The following is a 19,438-nucleotide window of genomic DNA, read 5'->3' as shown; positions in this document are numbered from 1 at the left end:
GATAACATTGAAATACATAATGATAACATTTAAATACATGACTTAAACGGAATATCATGACTTAGAGAAAAAAAAAACACAAATCCTTAAAACATTGACATACATAATGATAACATTAAGTGAAAGCCAATCTAAATACTTGGTGAAACAATGGTCTGCACAAACACCGCACCCTTAAAACCTCGAAACCAAGAAACGGGATAAAAACATTCGAAGGGCTTCATATCCATTTCAATTGTAAACAACTTCCCTAATTTAGTCATCACAAACCAATTACCATTTGTCACATAATGTGTTATATCGCACCACAATGATAATGATATCGGGGGGATCGGAGGACATGATAAGACCTTAATCCAGTAATCCCCTTGTAGTGTCCATAGGTCAATTGTCATCTCAAACATGCCAGTGCTAGCAAACATGTGAAGCACATTTTTTACATTAACTAAAACACCTTGAACCATTCCTATAGAAGGAACGGGTGGAAAGATTATCTCCTTGAACTGCTCCGAATTAACATCAAAACAAATCACCCTTTTCGTACCTCCAAGCCAACATTCGCAAACAGTGAAATATAGAGTACCACCACAAAATGTGCCAGCTGACCAATTGAAATGAGGGCTTAGGTACTCTTGTCTTGTTATGAAAGGAATATTTCTCCAAGAGTCTACTTCCCTAGAATAAACATAGACACCAAGTACACCACTCCTACGCTTTATATCCAAGACCTTGTAATCATCGTCAGCGTCAACGTACAAACCAACGGCATCAAGGTTATTTATATAGAATCCATGAGAATCAGGAGTTGACAAACGCTTGAAAGCAGTAGTTGTTGGATTCCAAAGAAGCAGCTCGTATGTATGATTCAAGCAAACACACAACAATCCATTCAAATGTGAAAGTATTGAGACATCATTATTTTGGTGATGGAATGGAAATGTAACTATGGAGCTTGGCCCATAGTCATTGGATTTAGAGATGATCGGACGAACAGAGCACGTTAGGTCGTCAATTAGTAGAACTCTCTGGTTAGATGAAACTAATGAGCGAGAACAATGTATCCTTACGAAATCTTGTGTTGACAATAACGCATACCATTGCTTACATACACTCTTAGAATGACCTACATCCTTTGCTGGCAGCCTCGTTAATATCTCAAACACGATTGTATGAATAGGAAGGTCAGCCATGGTTATACCTTCATTTAAGACAGATAATGATTATTTAGTTGTCCAATCTAAGAAGATTATACTTTGGTGAAAAATAGGTGTAACCATTACATGTAAATCAAGTAATATAACATACTTGTAATAACAAAGTAAAGTATACTTCTACAATTACATCAATATGAGGGAAACAAAAAGCAAAACACGAAACACCAAGAGAGACTTTAATATTCAACAACTAAACAAATAACAACACCAAGTGTTTCTAACTTAAACACAAACTTGGATAACGATCCATAATTTACATATCCCGTGCCACGACCATATCCGGTTCGTACGTAATCGTACTCAACTCCGTAGACTTCAAAATATTAACTGAAATAACAAATAAAATATAACTTTTATTAAACTACATGAGCCATTAAATCTAACTAATTATTAGAATGTTCATGTGTAAAGCATAACATACTATATGGTAGATGAACCAACTTGAGACGTGATACATATATGATAGACCTTTGTTGCACGGCTCGAATGGAACGTATAACATCGGAAGGCTTCAGGGCAGACAAAAACAATTGTATTGTGTGACCACTGTATATTACGATTTTGGGTTAAAGTTCTTCTAATAATAATATTTTCTTACATATAACGTAAATATTATGTTGGTGCGTGTTTGTGACAACAGCTTAGATTTGGTCTTTGGATATCTTGTAATTAGTTAAACGATAAACAGTTAGCGGGTTTAGCTTTGTAATAGTTAGTTGTAATGTTTGGGCTAACTAAACCCAAGGAATTGGGTGATGGGGGCGAATTGGGCCTGTCCAATTCGCAGCCCAAGAGTCTTGACCTAGCCCACTTGTAAACCTTGTGTTATATAAACAAGGTTAGACATTAGGGTTAAGGTTAATCAGCCAAAACAGTTATTAGAGAGCAAATTCGTGAGAGCAATTAGGCTTGGACGAAAATTAGGGTTAGGGTTTGATTGATTGTAATACGTTTGTTTGATAATCAATAGAAACCCGGTTGAAAGTGATTTGCTGTTCTACACGTTTTCTGCTACAATCTGATCTAGAGGATTCCGCATTCTAGGTTAGATAGACGATTCTGTGACGATCCATAGACTCAAGGGGACCTACATATTATGTTTGTAATATGTTAATTGTGACACTCGAGGTTTTTTCCGAACGATCACCTTGTAATATCTTGTGAATATAAATATTATTAAATGAAAACGTGACCTTTGTGCATGATATGTGATGTATGTATGTATTATATATATATATATATATGAGAGCCGAAACCACGACCCGAGACCATGACTCGCAACCGGGCGGTTGCGAGTGGGCCACTCGGTCTCGAGTGGGCCGTTGAGCCGAAACCGGTTGGGCCGAAACCCCCAAGCCCAACTCGTGACCCCTTGTATAAATCCCACCCTTTTCCCCACTTGCTTCATTTTACACACCAACACTTCTTCTAATCTCTCTCACTAGAAAACCCTCTACAAACACCACTTTCCTTCTCCTTGATCTCGGTTCAAGCTTGGAACAAATCGGACAAGACACTCGGTCAAGACCATCACTCGGACACTTCATCTTCTCTCATTTTCTTCTTTTCTTTCGGCTCATCCTCCTTCTTCACAACCGGTTAGTGTTGTTACTATGTGCATAAGATTTATGTATATTGTATGAACTAGAAGATGGTTAGTTAAAAATTGTTGCACATGATTTTTGGATAACTTGTGAAGTTGGATTATGTGTGTTAAACCTTGTGTATGAAAAATTGCTAAACATGTTTAAAATAACTAGAAATGCTAGTTTACTAGTGTTCATAGCCAAACATATGATGCTTTAAAGTTTCTTGCAAAAATGATGATTGTTAAACATAAGTTTCGGATATATAATGTATGATTTCTTATTTTGCATCATGATCTTGTTGTAAATATGTGATTTTTTGGTTCATAAATATATGACTTTGTTAAGGAGAAAACCCTAGAAACTATGAACATTTGATGAACTAGTTGAAGATGGTTTGAAGATTTAAAATGGCAATGTTTGATCCATATTTTAGTAATGGTCAATTTAGGAAAAGTGTTTGTAGAATTCTTATTGGTCATTTCCGGATTTGGGCCTGAATTTTTGGTACAATGTGGACTGTCAAACCTGCATCATCTCGTGTACATGAAAGTGACAGATTACGACTCGCAACGACGGCATTACGACTCGAAACCACACGGTTGCGACTCGCAACCAAAGCATGACAAGTCGAAACCTCGAGATTGCGACTCGAGACCACGCCGTTGTGACTCGCAACCAAAACGTGATGACTCGAGACCACGGTTGCGACTCGCAACCACAGCGTGACAAGCCGAAACCACCTGGTTGCGACTCGAGACCAGCTGGTTGCGAGTGGGCTGTTCATTTTAGTTATTGGGCCATTCTGTGTTGGACTATCTGTTAAATGGACTTTGTGATGTTGTGTTCTGTTTGACTGTTTACCTGTATGTATGTTACGTGCCAGTATGTGTTTTACGTGAATGTTTGTATACCGAACCTGACCTATACCGGTAACCATGTTAGGACGTGGTGACCAACGTGATTGACAAGTAACCTAAACCTACCGAGCAACCCAAGGTGAGTTCACAACTTAAAAGCATGCGTCCCGGTGGTTTGGGACACGAGACTAACAACCCTATCCCCTGGTAAAAGGGGATACTATTTACATACCTTCCCTAGTTATTGGGAACAAAACTTACTTTTTCTTCCCGGGTATTGGGAAACCTTTTGGTTAATTACTGTTTATACGGATTGCAACTAACGGCACTAAACGAAACTCTATCACTCAAGTCCCTACTACAAATACCGATTAGTCGCCGGGTTAGGCGAACGGGTTATTAGTTGATAGCGCTATTTAGGTGTTTACCAGCCTCACACCGTGCCCTGGTTTGGGATCGGTCGTGAACTAATGTACTCAGAAATCCGTCAATGATGATAGAACATTGACATCGGGGCATCCTGCGGATACGCAACGGTTACCTAGTGTTCGGTATTGGAAAAACAGTTTAGTCGCTAACTTTTGGGGTAGCTCCCCATGGCATGTATAAACGGATAAATTAACCGGTGAAACAAAGTTTTTGGTAATTAAAACTGGACAACTAGTGAACTCACTCAGCATTATTGTTGACCCCTTACTGCATGCTTTGCAGGTAACCAGTGACGAAGGAGCTTGCAGCTTGGGGACGTGTAGTGTCTGTTCACCCTTGTGATGGGTGTTACCTTATTTTGAATCATGAACTTTGTTTTAAACTACCGTACTTATGCTTCCGCTACTTAATACTGTTTTGGAACTTAAAACTTTAAACTCTGAACTTAATATCTGCTAAGCTTATGAATAGTAAGTATTACTTTTGTTATCAACTTAAGTATTCGGTATAATTGGTGGCTGGATCCTGGTCAGTCACGCCCTCGAAGCGGGTGTTATCCGCAGGTGGATTTTGGGGGTGTGACAGATTGGTATCAGAGCCATTGGTTATAGTGAACTTGGTTTTAAAAAGGGGGAAAAATCTTTTTGGAGAAAACCAGACTATAACCCGTGACTCGTAACGACACTACACTCCAAGTGCAAGGCTCGGCACATTCGACTTCATAGCTCGGACCAGTGTTTACTTGTTTGCTTTATGTTTCCTGTTATGATATACGTACTAGTGTGCCTAAACTAGATAGATACGCCTCTCTCTTCTATCTCATTCTCGCTACACTACGACATCACACTCATACTGTGTTTTCTGGTTATGAAGACAATGAGTGGACGCGGAAGAGGAAACATTAACATGACGCAGGCTCAGTTCACTAACCTGCTCAACACAGTGGCTGCGGCTTTTGCAGCTCACCCTATAGGTAAGCTCGTTGTTTTAGGATGTTTAGATCCTACCGCCACATCGACTTTTCGCCTCTAAACCTATACGCTTCGCTTCTCACGAACAGGTCAGCATGCACCTGCGCAACCACCAGTGTGTACTTTCAAAACTTTCATGGATTGCAAGCCTCTCCCTTTCAACGGCACTGAGGGTGCCATAGGTCTTCTGCATTGGATTGAGAAAATTGAAGCTGTTTTTGCTGTTTGCGAGTGTCCCCCTGCAAATTGGGTGAAATTTGCTACTGCTACACTTGAAGGAAGCGCGCTTTCTTGGTGGAAGGCGCAAATTCAGATGTTTGGTTTGGAAACTGCTAATGCTACCGCATGGGAGGATTTCAAGGATATGATTAAGGATGAATACTGTCACCGGGATGACATCCACAAGCTTGAAAACGAGTACTATGAGCTCAAGATGGTTGGGTCGGAAATTGAAACCTACACCAAGCTGTCTAACGACTATGCTGCTCTTTGCCCAAACATGTCACGACCAATGTACCGAAGGATCGAACTGTACATCAAGGGTTTGGCTCCAGAAATTCGAAGCCATGTCACTTCAGCCAACCACACTACCATTCAGCCGATTGTTCGACTTGCTCACAAACTCACTGATCAGGCCGTAGAGGAGGGCAGGTTGCCCAAAAGGATCGGTGCTACTGTCGGAACTTCTAGTGACAGCAAGCGTAAGTGGGAAGGAAGTCAAAGCAAGGATGTTAACCCCACTCAGGCCCCAGCACAGCAAAGGAAAACTGAAAACAACAAAGGCACCCAGCAACAGGGTGGCTACCGGGGAAGCTACCCTAAGTGCAACAAGTGTAACAAGCACCACAATGGGGCATGTAACAAGGGCCAGTGTCAGCGATGCCACAAGATGGGGCACGACGCCAAGGATTGTAGAAGCCAGTTCCCAATAAGACAGAATCAGCAACAACCCCAACAACAACAGCAGCAGGGAAACAACCGGGCATGTTTTAAGTGTGGAGCTGAGGGGCACTTTAAGAAGGATTGCCCTGAACTGAATCAGAACCGCAACAACAATCAGGGAGCTGGGAACAACAATCAGGACAACAATGCTGGGAATGGTGCTAGAGGAAGAGCTTTCGTGATTGGAGCTGGTGAAGCAAGGAATGACCCCAATGTCGTGGCGGGTAAGTTCCTACTCGATGATCGTTATGTTTCTGTGTTATTTGATTCCGGTGCCGATGCTAGTTATGTATCCCTACGTATTAGTAAGAAGCTTAAGCGTCCGCTTTCGTTACTAAGTTCTCCTCACCTCGTCGAGTTAGCTAATGGTAGAAACATCGAGGCCTCACATGTTGTCAAGGGCTGCAAACTAGAGTTGTCTGGTCAGACCTTTAGTATCGACCTTTTCCCTGTTACTCTTGGAAGCTTCGACGTCGTTATTGGTATGGATTGGTTATCCAAGCATCGTGCTGAGATCCTCTGTCAAGAGAAAGCAGTTCGTATTCCTCGCCGTTCTGGCAAACCCCTCATTGTACAAGGTGGCAAAAGTGGGGAAATCTCCGGCATTATCTCGTTCTTGAAGGCCCAGAAGTGTTTACGAAAAGGGCACACCGCTATCTTAGCACTTGTTACCAACACGCAGGAAAAGGAAAAGAGGATTGAAGATTTTCCAGTAGTGCGTGACTACCCCGAAGTATTTCCTGAGGAATTACCTGGACTCCCTCCCCACCGTCAGGTCGAATTCCAAATCGAGCTAGCTCCCGGAGCAGCGCCTATAGCTCGTGCACCTTATCGACTAGCCCCCGCAGAATTGAAGGAACTCTCGACGCAACTACAAGAACTTTTGGATAAAGGATTTATCCGTCCTAGTTCATCACCCTGGGGAGCACCGGTACTCTTTGTTAAGAAGAAGGATGGCACGTTCCGAATGTGTATTGATTATCGTGAGTTGAACAAGGTTACCATCAAGAATCGTTACCCTCTCCCGCGAATCGACGATTTGTTTGATCAACTGCAAGGATCAAGCTACTATTCCAAGATTGACCTGCGATCAGGCTACCATCAGTTAAGGGTCCGAAATGAAGATATTTCCAAAACCGCATTCAGAACTCGTTATGGTCATTATGAATTCCTCGTCATGCCCTTTGGAATGACCAACGCCCCTGCAGTGTTCATGGATCTTATGAACCGAGTATGCAAACCCTACCTCGACAAATTTGTGATCGTGTTTATAGACGACATCTTGATCTACTCGAAAAGTCAGGAAGAGCATGAACAGCACCTACGCCTTATCCTCGAACTCCTTCGCAATGAGCAACTGTACGCCAAGTTCTCGAAATGCGACTTCTGGCTTCGGGAAGTCCATTTCCTTGGGCACGTGGTTAACAAGGACGGAATCCACGTCGACCCGGCTAAGATCGACTCTATAAAGAATTGGCCTACCCCTAAGACTCCGACTGAAATTCGCCAATTTTTGGGATTGGCAGGTTACTACCGCAGATTCATCCAGGGATTCTCAAAGATTGCACAACCCCTCACTACGCTCACTCAGAAAGGCGTCACCTACAAGTGGAATGAAGCACAGGAATCTGCTTTTCAGAGGCTTAAGGATAACCTCTGCAGTGCTCCTATTCTCTCGTTACCTGAAGGCACTGACGACTTTGTGGTCTACTGCGATGCGTCTATTCATGGGCTCGGTTGCGTGTTGATGCAACGCGAGAAAGTTATTGCTTACGCCTCTCGACAACTTAAGACACACGAAAGGAATTACACTACACACGACTTAGAACTGGGAGCAGTGATATTTGCGCTTAAGATATGGAGACATTACCTGTACGGTACCAAGTGCACCATTTACACCGATCACAGGAGTCTCGAGCATATCTTTAAGCAGAAGGAATTAAACATGCGTCAACGTCGATGGGTTGAACTTCTGAATGACTATGAGTGCGCCATCAAGTATCATCCGGGCAAGGCCAATGTCGTGGCAGACGCCCTCAGCCGGAAAGACACTGTACCAAAGCGCGTGCGAGCATTGCAACTTACCATCCAGTCTAGTCTCCCTACCCAGATTCGAAAAGCTCAGGTTGAAGCTCTGAAACCGGAAAACATCAGGGCTGAGTCCCTGCGGGGATCGAGACAACAACTAGAACAGAAAGAGGACGGCGCCTACTATGTGGCAGGGCGCATTTGGGTCCCACTTTACGGAGATCTACGAGAGCTTGTGATGGACGAAGCCCATAAGTCCCGTTATTCAGTACATCCTGGTGCAGATAAGATGTACCACGACTTAAGGACCACTTACTGGTGGCCTGGCATGAAAGCCCACATAGCAGCCTACGTTGGCAAATGTTTGACCTGCGCAAGAGTCAAGATCGAGTATCAGAAACCAGCAGGCCTACTACAGCAACCCGAAATCCCGAAATGGAAATGGGAACAGATTTCCATGGATTTTGTTACAGGGCTATCTAGATCTCAACGCGGGAATGATACTATCTGGGTGATAGTAGATCGTTTGACTAAGTCTGCACACTTTCTGGCCATTAAGGAAACAGACAAGTTTTCTACCTTAGCAGAAATCTATTTAAGGGAAGTAGTCTCCAGGCACGGGGTGCCAACTTCTATTATTTCCGACCGAGACGCTCGTTTTACTTCCGAGTTGTGGCAAGCTATGCACAAATCCTTTGGCTCACGTTTGGACATGAGCACCGCTTACCACCCGCAAACGGATGGGCAGTCTGAACGCACCATCCAAACCCTGGAAGACATGCTTAGAGCATGTGTGATCGATTTTGGCAAGAACTGGGAGAAGCATCTACCGTTGGTGGAATTCTCCTACAATAACAGCTACCACACTAGTATTCAGGCGGCACCTTTTGAGGCATTGTACGGTCGTAAATGCCGATCACCTCTCTGCTGGGCGGAAGTTGGTGATAGTCAACTTACAGGCCCAGAACTGGTAGTAGATACAACGGAAAAGATTTCGCAGATCAGGCAACGCATGGCGGCAGCTCGTGACCGTCAGAAAAGCTACGCTGACAAGCGTAGGAAGCCGTTAGAATTCCAGGTCGGGGACCGGGTTCTACTAAAAGTCTCACCCTGGAAGGGTGTGGTCCGTTTCGGTAAACGGGGCAAGCTGAATCCACGGTATGTTGGACCATTCGAAATTACCGAGAAAATCGGTAAGGTTGCTTATAGATTAAACCTGCCTGCAGAGCTGAGTGCAGTGCACAACGTTTTTCACGTATCTAACCTGAAGAAGTGTTTGTCGGATGAAACACTTGTAATTCCTTTTAAGGAACTGACTATTGATGAACAGCTACACTTTACTGAGGAACCGATTGAGATCACGGATCGAGAGATCAAAACCCTCAAACGTAGCCAGATACCCCTTGTACGAGTTCGTTGGAACTCACGGCGCGGCCCAGAGTTTACCTGGGAGCGGGAGGACCAGATGAAGTCCAAGTATCCCCAGTTATTCCCAAACGAAAACCCCAGCACTGAAGCTACAACCGAATTTCGGGACGAAATTCCAAACTAACGGGGGGATGATGTGACACCCCGTTAAAACACGCTAGCTTGGCAGTGGCTGCTTCAACTTTCGGGACGAAAGTTCTTAAAACTTGGGGATAATGTGACACTCGAGGTTTTTTCCGAACGATCACCTTGTAATATCTTGTGAATATAAATATTATTAAATGAAAACGTGACCTTTGTGCATGATATGTGATGTATGTATGTATTATATATATATATATGAGAGCCGAAACCACGACCCGAGACCATGACTCGCAACCGGGCGGTTGCGAGTGGGCCACTCGGTCTCGAGTGGGCCGTTGAGCCGAAACCGGTTGGGCCGAAACCCCCAAGCCCAACTCGTGACCCCTTGTATAAATCCCACCCTTTTCCCCACTTGCTTCATTTTACACACCAACACTTCTTCTAATCTCTCTCACTAGAAAACCCTCTACAAACACCACTTTCCTTCTCCTTGATCTCGGTTCAAGCTTGGAACAAATCGGACAAGACACTCGGTCAAGACCATCACTCGGACACTTCATCTTCTCTCATTTTCTTCTTTTCTTTCGGCTCATCCTCCTTCTTCACAACCGGTTAGTGTTGTTACTATGTGCATAAGATTTATGTATATTGTATGAACTAGAAGATGGTTAGTTAAAAATTGTTGCACATGATTTTTGGATAACTTGTGAAGTTGGATTATGTGTGTTAAACCTTGTGTATGAAAAATTGCTAAACATGTTTAAAATAACTAGAAATGCTAGTTTACTAGTGTTCATAGCCAAACATATGATGCTTTAAAGTTTCTTGCAAAAATGATGATTGTTAAACATAAGTTTCGGATATATAATGTATGATTTCTTATTTTGCATCATGATCTTGTTGTAAATATGTGATTTTTTGGTTCATAAATATATGACTTTGTTAAGGAGAAAACCCTAGAAACTATGAACATTTGATGAACTAGTTGAAGATGGTTTGAAGATTTAAAATGGCAATGTTTGATCCATATTTTAGTAATGGTCAATTTAGGAAAAGTGTTTGTAGAATTCTTATTGGTCATTTCCGGATTTGGGCCTGAATTTTTGGTACAATGTGGACTGTCAAACCTGCATCATCACGTGTACATGAAAGTGACAGATTACGACTCGCAACGACGGCATTACGACTCGAAACCACACGGTTGCGACTCGCAACCAAAGCATGACAAGTCGAAACCTCGAGATTGCGACTCGAGACCACGCCGTTGCGACTCGCAACCAAAACGTGATGACTCGAGACCACGGTTGCGACTCGCAACCACAGCGTGACAAGCCGAAACCACCTGGTTGCGACTCGAGACCAGCTGGTTGCGAGTGGGCTGTTCATTTTAGTTATTGGGCCATTCTGTGTTGGACTATCTGTTAAATGGACTTTGTGATGTTGTGTTCTGTTTGACTGTTTACCTGTATGTATGTTACGTGTCAGTATGTGTTTTACGTGAATGTTTGTATACCGAACCTGACCTATACCGGTAACCATGTTAGGACGTGGTGACCAACGTGATTGACAAGTAACCTAAACCTACCGAGCAACCCAAGGTGAGTTCACAACTTAAAAGCATGCGTCCCGGTGGTTTGGGACACGAGACTAACAACCCTATCCCCTGGTAAAAGGGGATACTATTTACATACCTTCCCTAGTTATTGGGAACAAAACTTACTTTTTCTTCCCGGGTATTGGGAAACCTTTTGGTTAATTACTGTTTATACGGATTGCAACTAACGGCACTAAACGAAACTCTATCACTCAAGTCCCTACTACAAATACCGATTAGTCGCCGGGTTAGGCGAACGGGTTATTAGTTGATAGCGCTATTTAGGTGTTTACCAGCCTCACACCGTGCCCTGGTTTGGGATCGGTCGTGAACTAATGTACTCAGAAATCCGTCAATGATGATAGAACATTGACATCGGGGCATCCTGCGGATACGCAACGGTTACCTAGTGTTCGGTATTGGAAAAACAGTTTAGTCGCTAACTTTTGGGGTAGCTCCCCATGGCATGTATAAACGGATAAATTAACCGGTGAAACAAAGTTTTTGGTAATTAAAACTGGACAACTAGTGAACTCACTCAGCATTATTGTTGACCCCTTACTGCATGCTTTGCAGGTAACCAGTGACGAAGGAGCTTGCAGCTTGGGGACGTGTAGTGTCTGTTCACCCTTGTGATGGGTGTTACCTTATTTTGAATCATGAACTTTGTTTTAAACTACCGTACTTATGCTTCCGCTACTTAATACTGTTTTGGAACTTAAAACTTTAAACTCTGAACTTAATATCTGCTAAGCTTATGAATAGTAAGTATTACTTTTGTTATCAACTTAAGTATTCGGTATAATTGGTGGCTGGATCCTGGTCAGTCACGCCCTCGAAGCGGGTGTTATCCGCAGGTGGATTTTGGGGGTGTGACATTAATAATAAATAATAACGTACGTCTTATCTTGAAGAGAAAGTTCAAAACAACATCGATCACGTTTGCCTTCTATTATTCTCCCAACCACATCTAAAACCAAATCAGTCAAATCGTATAGACCATATATAAAGTTTTATATATTTAATAAAAATTATAGATAGAGAATTAATATGTACCAACAATATCCATTTGAGGTCTCCTGTCATGCTTCAATTCTATAATGGAAGGGACCAATGGATATAAAGAAGCACCCCTTGGAATCGTAAGCATAAGTGAAGAAAGCTTTATATATTCGTTGATGACAATTTTTTTCTCGGACCAAACTAACACGTAATTCTGGTACTTTGGGTACTCAAGATAGTTGAGATTCTCAATTTGGAAATGATTCAACGAAAAAAAACCACCCATCAATGACGCGTCATTATATTTGTGTATCAAATGTTGTGGGACGAATGCAACAATTTTTTGTCTCTAAAATGAAAAGAAATTTAGTGGTGGAAAAACGCTTACTCGTATAACACAAAGTAAATTAAAATAATGTTCTTACGTGTTGATCAAGAAATATAACCACTAATCTCTTTCCATCGACGTCATGCCAAATAAACTCAACCTTAACAAAGATTATATTATACCATGCTCTATCATTTCTCAATGATGAAAATTCTTCAACGGAAAAATGATCAGACATATCCTATTAAGTGTTCAATATTAGTTAACTAAAAAAATAAAAACTCCAGAAATAAAATTTAAACTAAAACATGATTAAAATTAAACAACAACAAATTTAAGTTTAAACTAATACATAATTAAAAACTACAGTCATCATAAAAGTTGTTCTAAGGTTCCCAAACCATTTTTTCATCCAATGGTGGTTCGTAAACCGCCCCAGGGTCAGTTTCGTACCCTTCAGCCCAGGTCGGTAGTTCTTGTGTTTGGCTGTAGTTTTCCACATAAGGGGGGTTTGAAGGTGGAGGATGCATAGGCAGTATAGGAGTGTTTGGCACCGGACGATGGCACCCCTCAATTTGTAGTCCACTAAATTGTAGTTGAGCGAAGCTATAGTCATACGCCCAATTCAACTCTTCATCCGTCCAACCAAATGGATCATCATGTTCAGGGTTTGCCACTGGAGGTGGGGTTGAAACCGAAGGTGGGGTTAAAACCGGAGGTGGGGTTGACACCGGAGGTGGGTTTGCCACCGGAGGTGGGTTTGAAGTTAGAGGGTTTGAATCAGGAAGGTTTAAATGGCGATGGGATGATCGTCCGTGGTTTGTTGATCCTAGTGATTCAACGGGAATTGGATAACCACCGCCCATACCTCTCAATTGATATGTGTTTGGAGTGATTTGTAAACTGAAAAATACAAAAAGACAAATAGATAATACTTGAATTTAGAGTATCCAATTTATTTGACTACTTACTTTTTAGACTTATATGGTTAGAAACTAATGTTGTTAACGGAAGATTATGTTGTACCGCTAACTATTCTATCGCTTTGTACTATAAGAAAAAACCCCTATAGGGACGACACCTATAGGGATAATACAACTTGTCCAAAACCATTTTCTGAAATTTCTAGGCATGTAGAGTGTAGAAAGCTTTAAAAAAATAAACCATATCTTGTAATAGTAATATAACTTTAAAAAAAATAAACCATATCTTGCGTGTTATTAATCCTTAATTAACTTTAAAAAAACTCATGTAACAGTAATATAATATATTAATTTTAGTAAATGTTTTCTCTTTATTTGATGTGATGTTGTTATCCGATCATATAAAATTGTAATCTTTGAAAATTGTGAAGATGACATATGATTATATCTCATGCGAAAACGTGTGACTGAAAATGTAGATTTTTAGAAAACTTAAATAGTTTTTTTTTTCATTATTATTAGAGTTTAAATAATAAATTTTTGTGTTGTTCGAATCGAAATGTTTGTAGGTTGATTAATTAAAAGTGGATGTACATTTGAACTGGAACTGAAATTCGGTTCATGTTTGGGTCGATCAAATAAACCGAATTTTGTAAGAATTGTTACATATTCTGTTTTAGATACTACACATGATGAATGATACTTTTAAATCTTATAAATGGGGTTGGCTAAAGGCACCTCCTTTTTTACTTTCCATACCTCTTTCTAAAAAGGGGTAGGCTAAATGCACCCCCTTTTTACTTTTCATACCTCCCTTTCCAAATATATTAGTTTGAAACTTGTCAAGTTTCACCCCCTTAGAATCCCTATTTTTATAATAGATGCGGAAGTTAGGGCCAAGAAGTTCATACTAAAATTATGTTATTTTAAAATAAAATATTGTATACATATAATATAAAATACATAGCTATTCACGTCGCTATATTTTTACAACAAATATATATGTATAATACTCAACTAATACAAGATCTTAAAATTCTGCTAAATCATAAAAAAATTATTGTTTACTGTGAGAAGCCATTGTTATACCTTAATTATCTAAAATTTATGATCTTCATTATGATTAAGGATTAAGAAAAGGGAAAAACCTGTAGTCATACAATCTTTTAAAATGAGAAAAGCAAATGTGTAAAACGAAAAGAAGTAGCGAACATCTATTTCTTGGTGGTGGATTGATGGTACAATTTTTTTTACGATATTCAATGATTCAAATTGTATTTTGAAACTAAAATGTTTAATATAGCCTCTAAATTTTAACGCCAACAATTAATATATTTTTTAGGGATGAATATATATGCTCTATATATTTGCATCAACTATTCTGGTCATGGTTGATTTAATAGATTTTTTTTTCTTTTTGGAATTAATATGTAAATGACAACCTGAAGTTATCGACCAGAACAACAAAATTGTTTACACATAACTATTCTGGTCATGGTTGATTTAATAGATTATCTTTTTTAAATTGAGATAGATAATGATCACCTAAAATTTGGAATAGAATAATAAATTCTAAAATCGTTTACAAAGAAATAGAAAGGAGGTTTTCTGTTTGTAACAAACAACAAAAACCTACGTTATATAGGGGACTCGACCGAAATAATCCTTATATATTCAAAATTCAAGTTATTGAAAGTGGATAAACCCCTAAAAAGCTTGAGATGTTTACAAATATAATTTTATAAGTTCAAGTTATTGAAAGTGGATAAACCCCTAAAAAGCTTGAGATGTTTACAAATATAATTTTATAAGAATTAGAAAATAAAAGGTCTTACTGTATTTTTTTTAACTTTGAGGGGGGAGTATAAACAGTAAAAATAGAAACAATGGAGGTACATTTAGCAACACCCTTCTAAAAATATGAAATCTAATGTTAACCTGGTATGTAACAATACTCAATTTATATATGTATTTTATTTCATCAAATATCATTTCTAATAAAATAGGGATATAAATTACCCACATGACTATAACTACATTTGAAGAACAATGAATAGATTCGACAAACATATATACACATCGCTTAAACTTCTACAAAAAATTGATGTGTATTAATAACCAACTGAACTTCGAACAAAAAATTGATGTGTATTCATGATATACTATGAGATTCCGTAATGAATAACATATACAAACAACATGATTATTTTTTATTTGATGGTATCACATCAGTGTAAGTTTTATATTATTGCAACTGTGTAACGGTTTTTATTTTTTTTAAATGCAAATCTGGATCTAAAACTAATTTTCAATAGGAGATATAATCATGGGATAATATCAATTACAAAAGGTTAAACAAATACGAATTCAGTTTGTATAGAATTTTCGATAAACACACATTCAGTTTGTATCAAATCTGGATCTAAAACTATTAGCTCGACTTTTTAATAAAAAAAAGAGGCAGTTAAACAATACAGATCCAAAAACCCCAGTTATTTCAACATTTACAACCTTCTAAAGTTAAAAGCTACAGTTAAAAGTTACAAAAAAACCAAGAAATTTGAAAGAACTTACAACAATGCAAGAGGGAGATGTGAAAAGCCGACAAAAAATTTAAAACCTTGATGTGAGAGCCGAGAAACAACGCAAGATCCAGATGCAAAGAGTCGATATATTCTGAAATCGAAGTAAATAGAAGTTGTTAGGTTGATGTTTTGAAAGTAGGATTAGTTCAACTGAGATAAACTTACAATTTCAGTTGAGTGTAGTTGAGGGTTTGTAAAGTGTTTGTAGAGTGTTGATACATCTGAATTATTTATAGAGACTGAAGCAAGCATGCTGTCTTTCAAACAGTGTTTGTAGAGTGTTGATACATTATAGAGACTGCAGCAAGCAAGCTGTCTTTCACACAATAGTAAAATGTTGCTTTTTCAGCTGTAGATTGTACTTCCCTGCTGTGGGCCCACCGGAACAACCAGTTATTTTGGCATCCATTTTTGTCTGTAGCATATGTCAAATGGGTTAAAATATTTATAAAAAAAAATTTAAAAATGTCACACCCTGGCTTTGCGGAAGCGTGGTTAATTTGGTGTGACTTCTTAATACCATAGCTTAATCATAACAAAGCTATATGAATTAAAAACATGCAAGAATCATCCATTAAGTTTTAAAACCAAACATAGTATCATTGTTTTAACGGGAAACACGCCCTAACAACCATAACCTTGTTCAACAATACCAACAAAACATAAACACAGTTTACGGACTGTGACTTGTCCAGGAAAGAGTCACATTCCCTAAACCCCGGATGACCTTGGAAACTAGTGCAGCGGGAAAACGTGCCATACCGTGCCAGATCTTTAATTCCCTGAAATACATGTAAGTTGAAAAATCAACAATAATGTTGAGCGAGTTCATGTGTAAGTGAGTAAATAAACCTTTGTAGTTATCAAAATCCTGGTATGTAGCAAATAAGGAAAAAAGAGATCACCAATGGTTTGCAAGGCCATTGATATGTGTGAAATGCAAGTAGGAAGGCTCAAACCTAGCAGATTTATGCGTCGGGTACAAAGTCATCCCAAGGTCCGTTATGCTGGGCCTGGGACTGGGCTCGCTACACCCAAATAGATCTATCGCTCCTGCCCCTCGGTCCTACCCTGAGGATTAATAACCTCAAGTTTCCTCCTACCCATTCACATGATCTAAATAGTAACCCTCCTTACGCTAACCATACCATGTATAAAGTATTCATAATCAAAGTAACATGTATTTCACCCCCGTAGTTTAGAAAACTGAAAACAGTTAAGAGAAAAGGGGGACATGAACTCACAGTCAGTGCGTCTCTACCAAGTACTCCGAATGTTAGCTGTGCGACGACCTACATGTACTAATTCTATTAGACGGATGGCCGTGCCTTAGCTTTATAGTTTAGGTTTTTGGGAAATAGTTAGACAACTATTTCGTGTTTATATTTTGCATGTACTTGGTAGTTAATCTCCTTCCCAAGGATGGGGGATTTAATACATGTGCGTTCAATTTATAATATTAAGTCTCACTTAATATATCTTCATTTCTAATTCCAAATATAAATATTTTTCTCAAAAATATTATATTTCCATTTCACATAATTTTTCCCCAAAAATAATACATTGATAAAATATACGTTCATAATCATTTCCGTATAATGCGTAAGTTACGTTTTAGTAATCGTGTGGTAATAATAATTACCGTTGTAACTTAGATGTTTATCGTGAAAGCGTTTGTATTATTTTGGATTCGTCAACGTTTGTAAATATTATTTTTACTCTAAAAATAATATTTGTGTATTTTCACAAAATAATCATAAACAGTGTTGTGAAAAATATATTTACCAAATATATATTTGTCACGTTTAGTTTTGTGAAAATCCCACCTCCGAATATTTGTAAATAAAGTCGTGGCGAAATATATTTTGAAACATATCAAAAATAATTCTAACACTTGTAAATAATTCTAAGTGTTATATTTTTAGAAAAAATTTCGCCAGAGTTTCCCCTGTAACTGGAGGTGGCCACGCTTTCAAGCGTATCATTTTCTTTTACAAAATCATTTCAACACTTCTTTAAATCAACCAATCAATTTCCGACACATCAAACTAGTCGACAAGTATGTAAATCGTATAATCGCATGAACTTGTAGTTTTTTCCGAAAACTATAGTGTAGATCCCGTTATATTTTGTGGATCTATGTGTAAAGTAACTAAATCTTGTAAAAACCTCGTTTTTAGAATAAATCTATCTTTACATCTTCCCGTCATCTTTTACAAAAATTGTTATTTTGCCGGATCTTTCATTTCACAAGTGTTTAGACACTTGTGGTTTGTAAAAATGATATTTGTTAGTGTGTTATCCGATTTTTAGGAAACATGATTTTTCTCGACACTTGGTCCTTTGAAAATACCACTTGCAGATACGTAGATCCGCTAGTTTTAAACACTATTTTGCAAGTAGAAATACTTTTACACAAGTTCATGTTTCTCGTGTGGTAGAGTTTCACCTTTTAACCCTTGTACCGATAGAAACAAGCTTATGTCAAGATCTATGATCTTAACAAAGTCGGGTTAAACGATGATCCGAGCTACCACAACGTAGATCGGGCCTAAATAATCATCACTTCCAAGTACTACAACTTTTACACAAGTATTAAGCTTTTAACCAACCATATTCATGTTTTAGTAGACTTTAAAGATTCAAAATGCAAGTTTCCGAGTTTTAACCGTTACAAATCTTATTAACCACCTTAGAATGATCCGAGTATGAGTTTTAAGTGTTATACCTCTAGCTCGGGGCTAGGGAAGAATCTATGCGAAAATGTGGTGGATAAAAGCAAGATAACGAGGTCCTTCCACTTCCGTTTGCTCCAAGGCTCCTAATGCGTGACCCGAAAGACTTGTATGTGCTTGGAATGTGGAGAGTGGAAGTCGAAAATGGATGGATGGCAAGAGGGGTGTTCGGCCGTGAGCTAGAGAGGGCAAGGGAGAGAGAGTTTTGGTGAAATGTGAAGTGTGGATCTCTTGTGTTTAAGCTAGGTACTTATAGACAAAATTGAGGTGATTAACCCTTGGATCATATGTTCTCTAGATTTTAAGCACAACCAATATAATAATCAAGTCTTATACTCTTGTGTTCCCCTCTAGTTGGGCCGATTACATGAGGGGGGGGGGGTCTAGTTCGATTTCAATCACATGGTTAGAGTTTAGTTATGTTAAACCAAGTTAGGTTTAGGGGTTAACTCGGTTAGTGGTGTGATGTGTTATAATGCGGGTGTTAGGGTATTCAGGGACCCTAACTGGCTCAGAAAAAGACCAATAATATCATTGTCAATATTTTTATGTTCCGGGTATAGTCCGGTTGTTCGGTTGGATAGTAATCCGTTAAAGTGCTTAAGTAAGCTTTTAAGTGTCGTAAATAATACTTTTAGTGACACAACTTATTCTACAAAGTGTCAGGAATATTTTCCTTATGTTTTGGCACTTTATTAGTTAGCCAGAAGCTAGTATGTTAATAAAATT

The 19,438-nt window shown here is 39.1% G+C and overlaps 1 protein-coding gene and 2 long non-coding RNA genes across 3 annotated transcripts; all 3 read right to left on the bottom strand.

Annotated features, from left to right (window-relative positions):
* Positions 1 to 131: 131 nt before the first annotated feature.
* On the bottom strand, positions 132 to 1,190 carry LOC110943482 (putative F-box only protein 15). Its single transcript, XM_022185230.1, has one exon. The coding sequence runs from the start codon at positions 1,188 to 1,190 to the stop codon at positions 132 to 134; it is 1,059 nt and encodes a 352-aa protein (XP_022040922.1).
* A 467-nt stretch (positions 1,191 to 1,657) lies between these two features.
* LOC110939057 lies at positions 1,658 to 12,274 on the bottom strand. The gene is made up of 3 exons (XR_002591928.2): positions 12,193 to 12,274; positions 12,037 to 12,106; positions 1,658 to 1,760 (listed from the first exon to the last, which is right to left on the bottom strand). It is a non-coding gene; the product is annotated as an uncharacterized LOC110939057 (long non-coding RNA).
* A 3,591-nt stretch (positions 12,275 to 15,865) lies between these two features.
* On the bottom strand, positions 15,866 to 16,288 carry LOC110939056. Its single transcript, XR_002591927.1, has 2 exons — positions 16,140 to 16,288; positions 15,866 to 16,065 (listed from the first exon to the last, which is right to left on the bottom strand). It is a non-coding gene; the product is annotated as an uncharacterized LOC110939056 (long non-coding RNA).
* Positions 16,289 to 19,438: the final 3,150 nt, after the last annotated feature.

The sequence above is a fragment of the Helianthus annuus genome, chromosome 5 (assembly GCF_002127325.2).
Source record: "Helianthus annuus cultivar XRQ/B chromosome 5, HanXRQr2.0-SUNRISE, whole genome shotgun sequence".
Classification (NCBI taxonomy): domain Eukaryota; kingdom Viridiplantae; phylum Streptophyta; class Magnoliopsida; order Asterales; family Asteraceae; genus Helianthus; species Helianthus annuus.
Note: the sequence above shows the minus strand (reverse complement) of the source record. Positions and strands in the feature narration are given on the sequence as shown.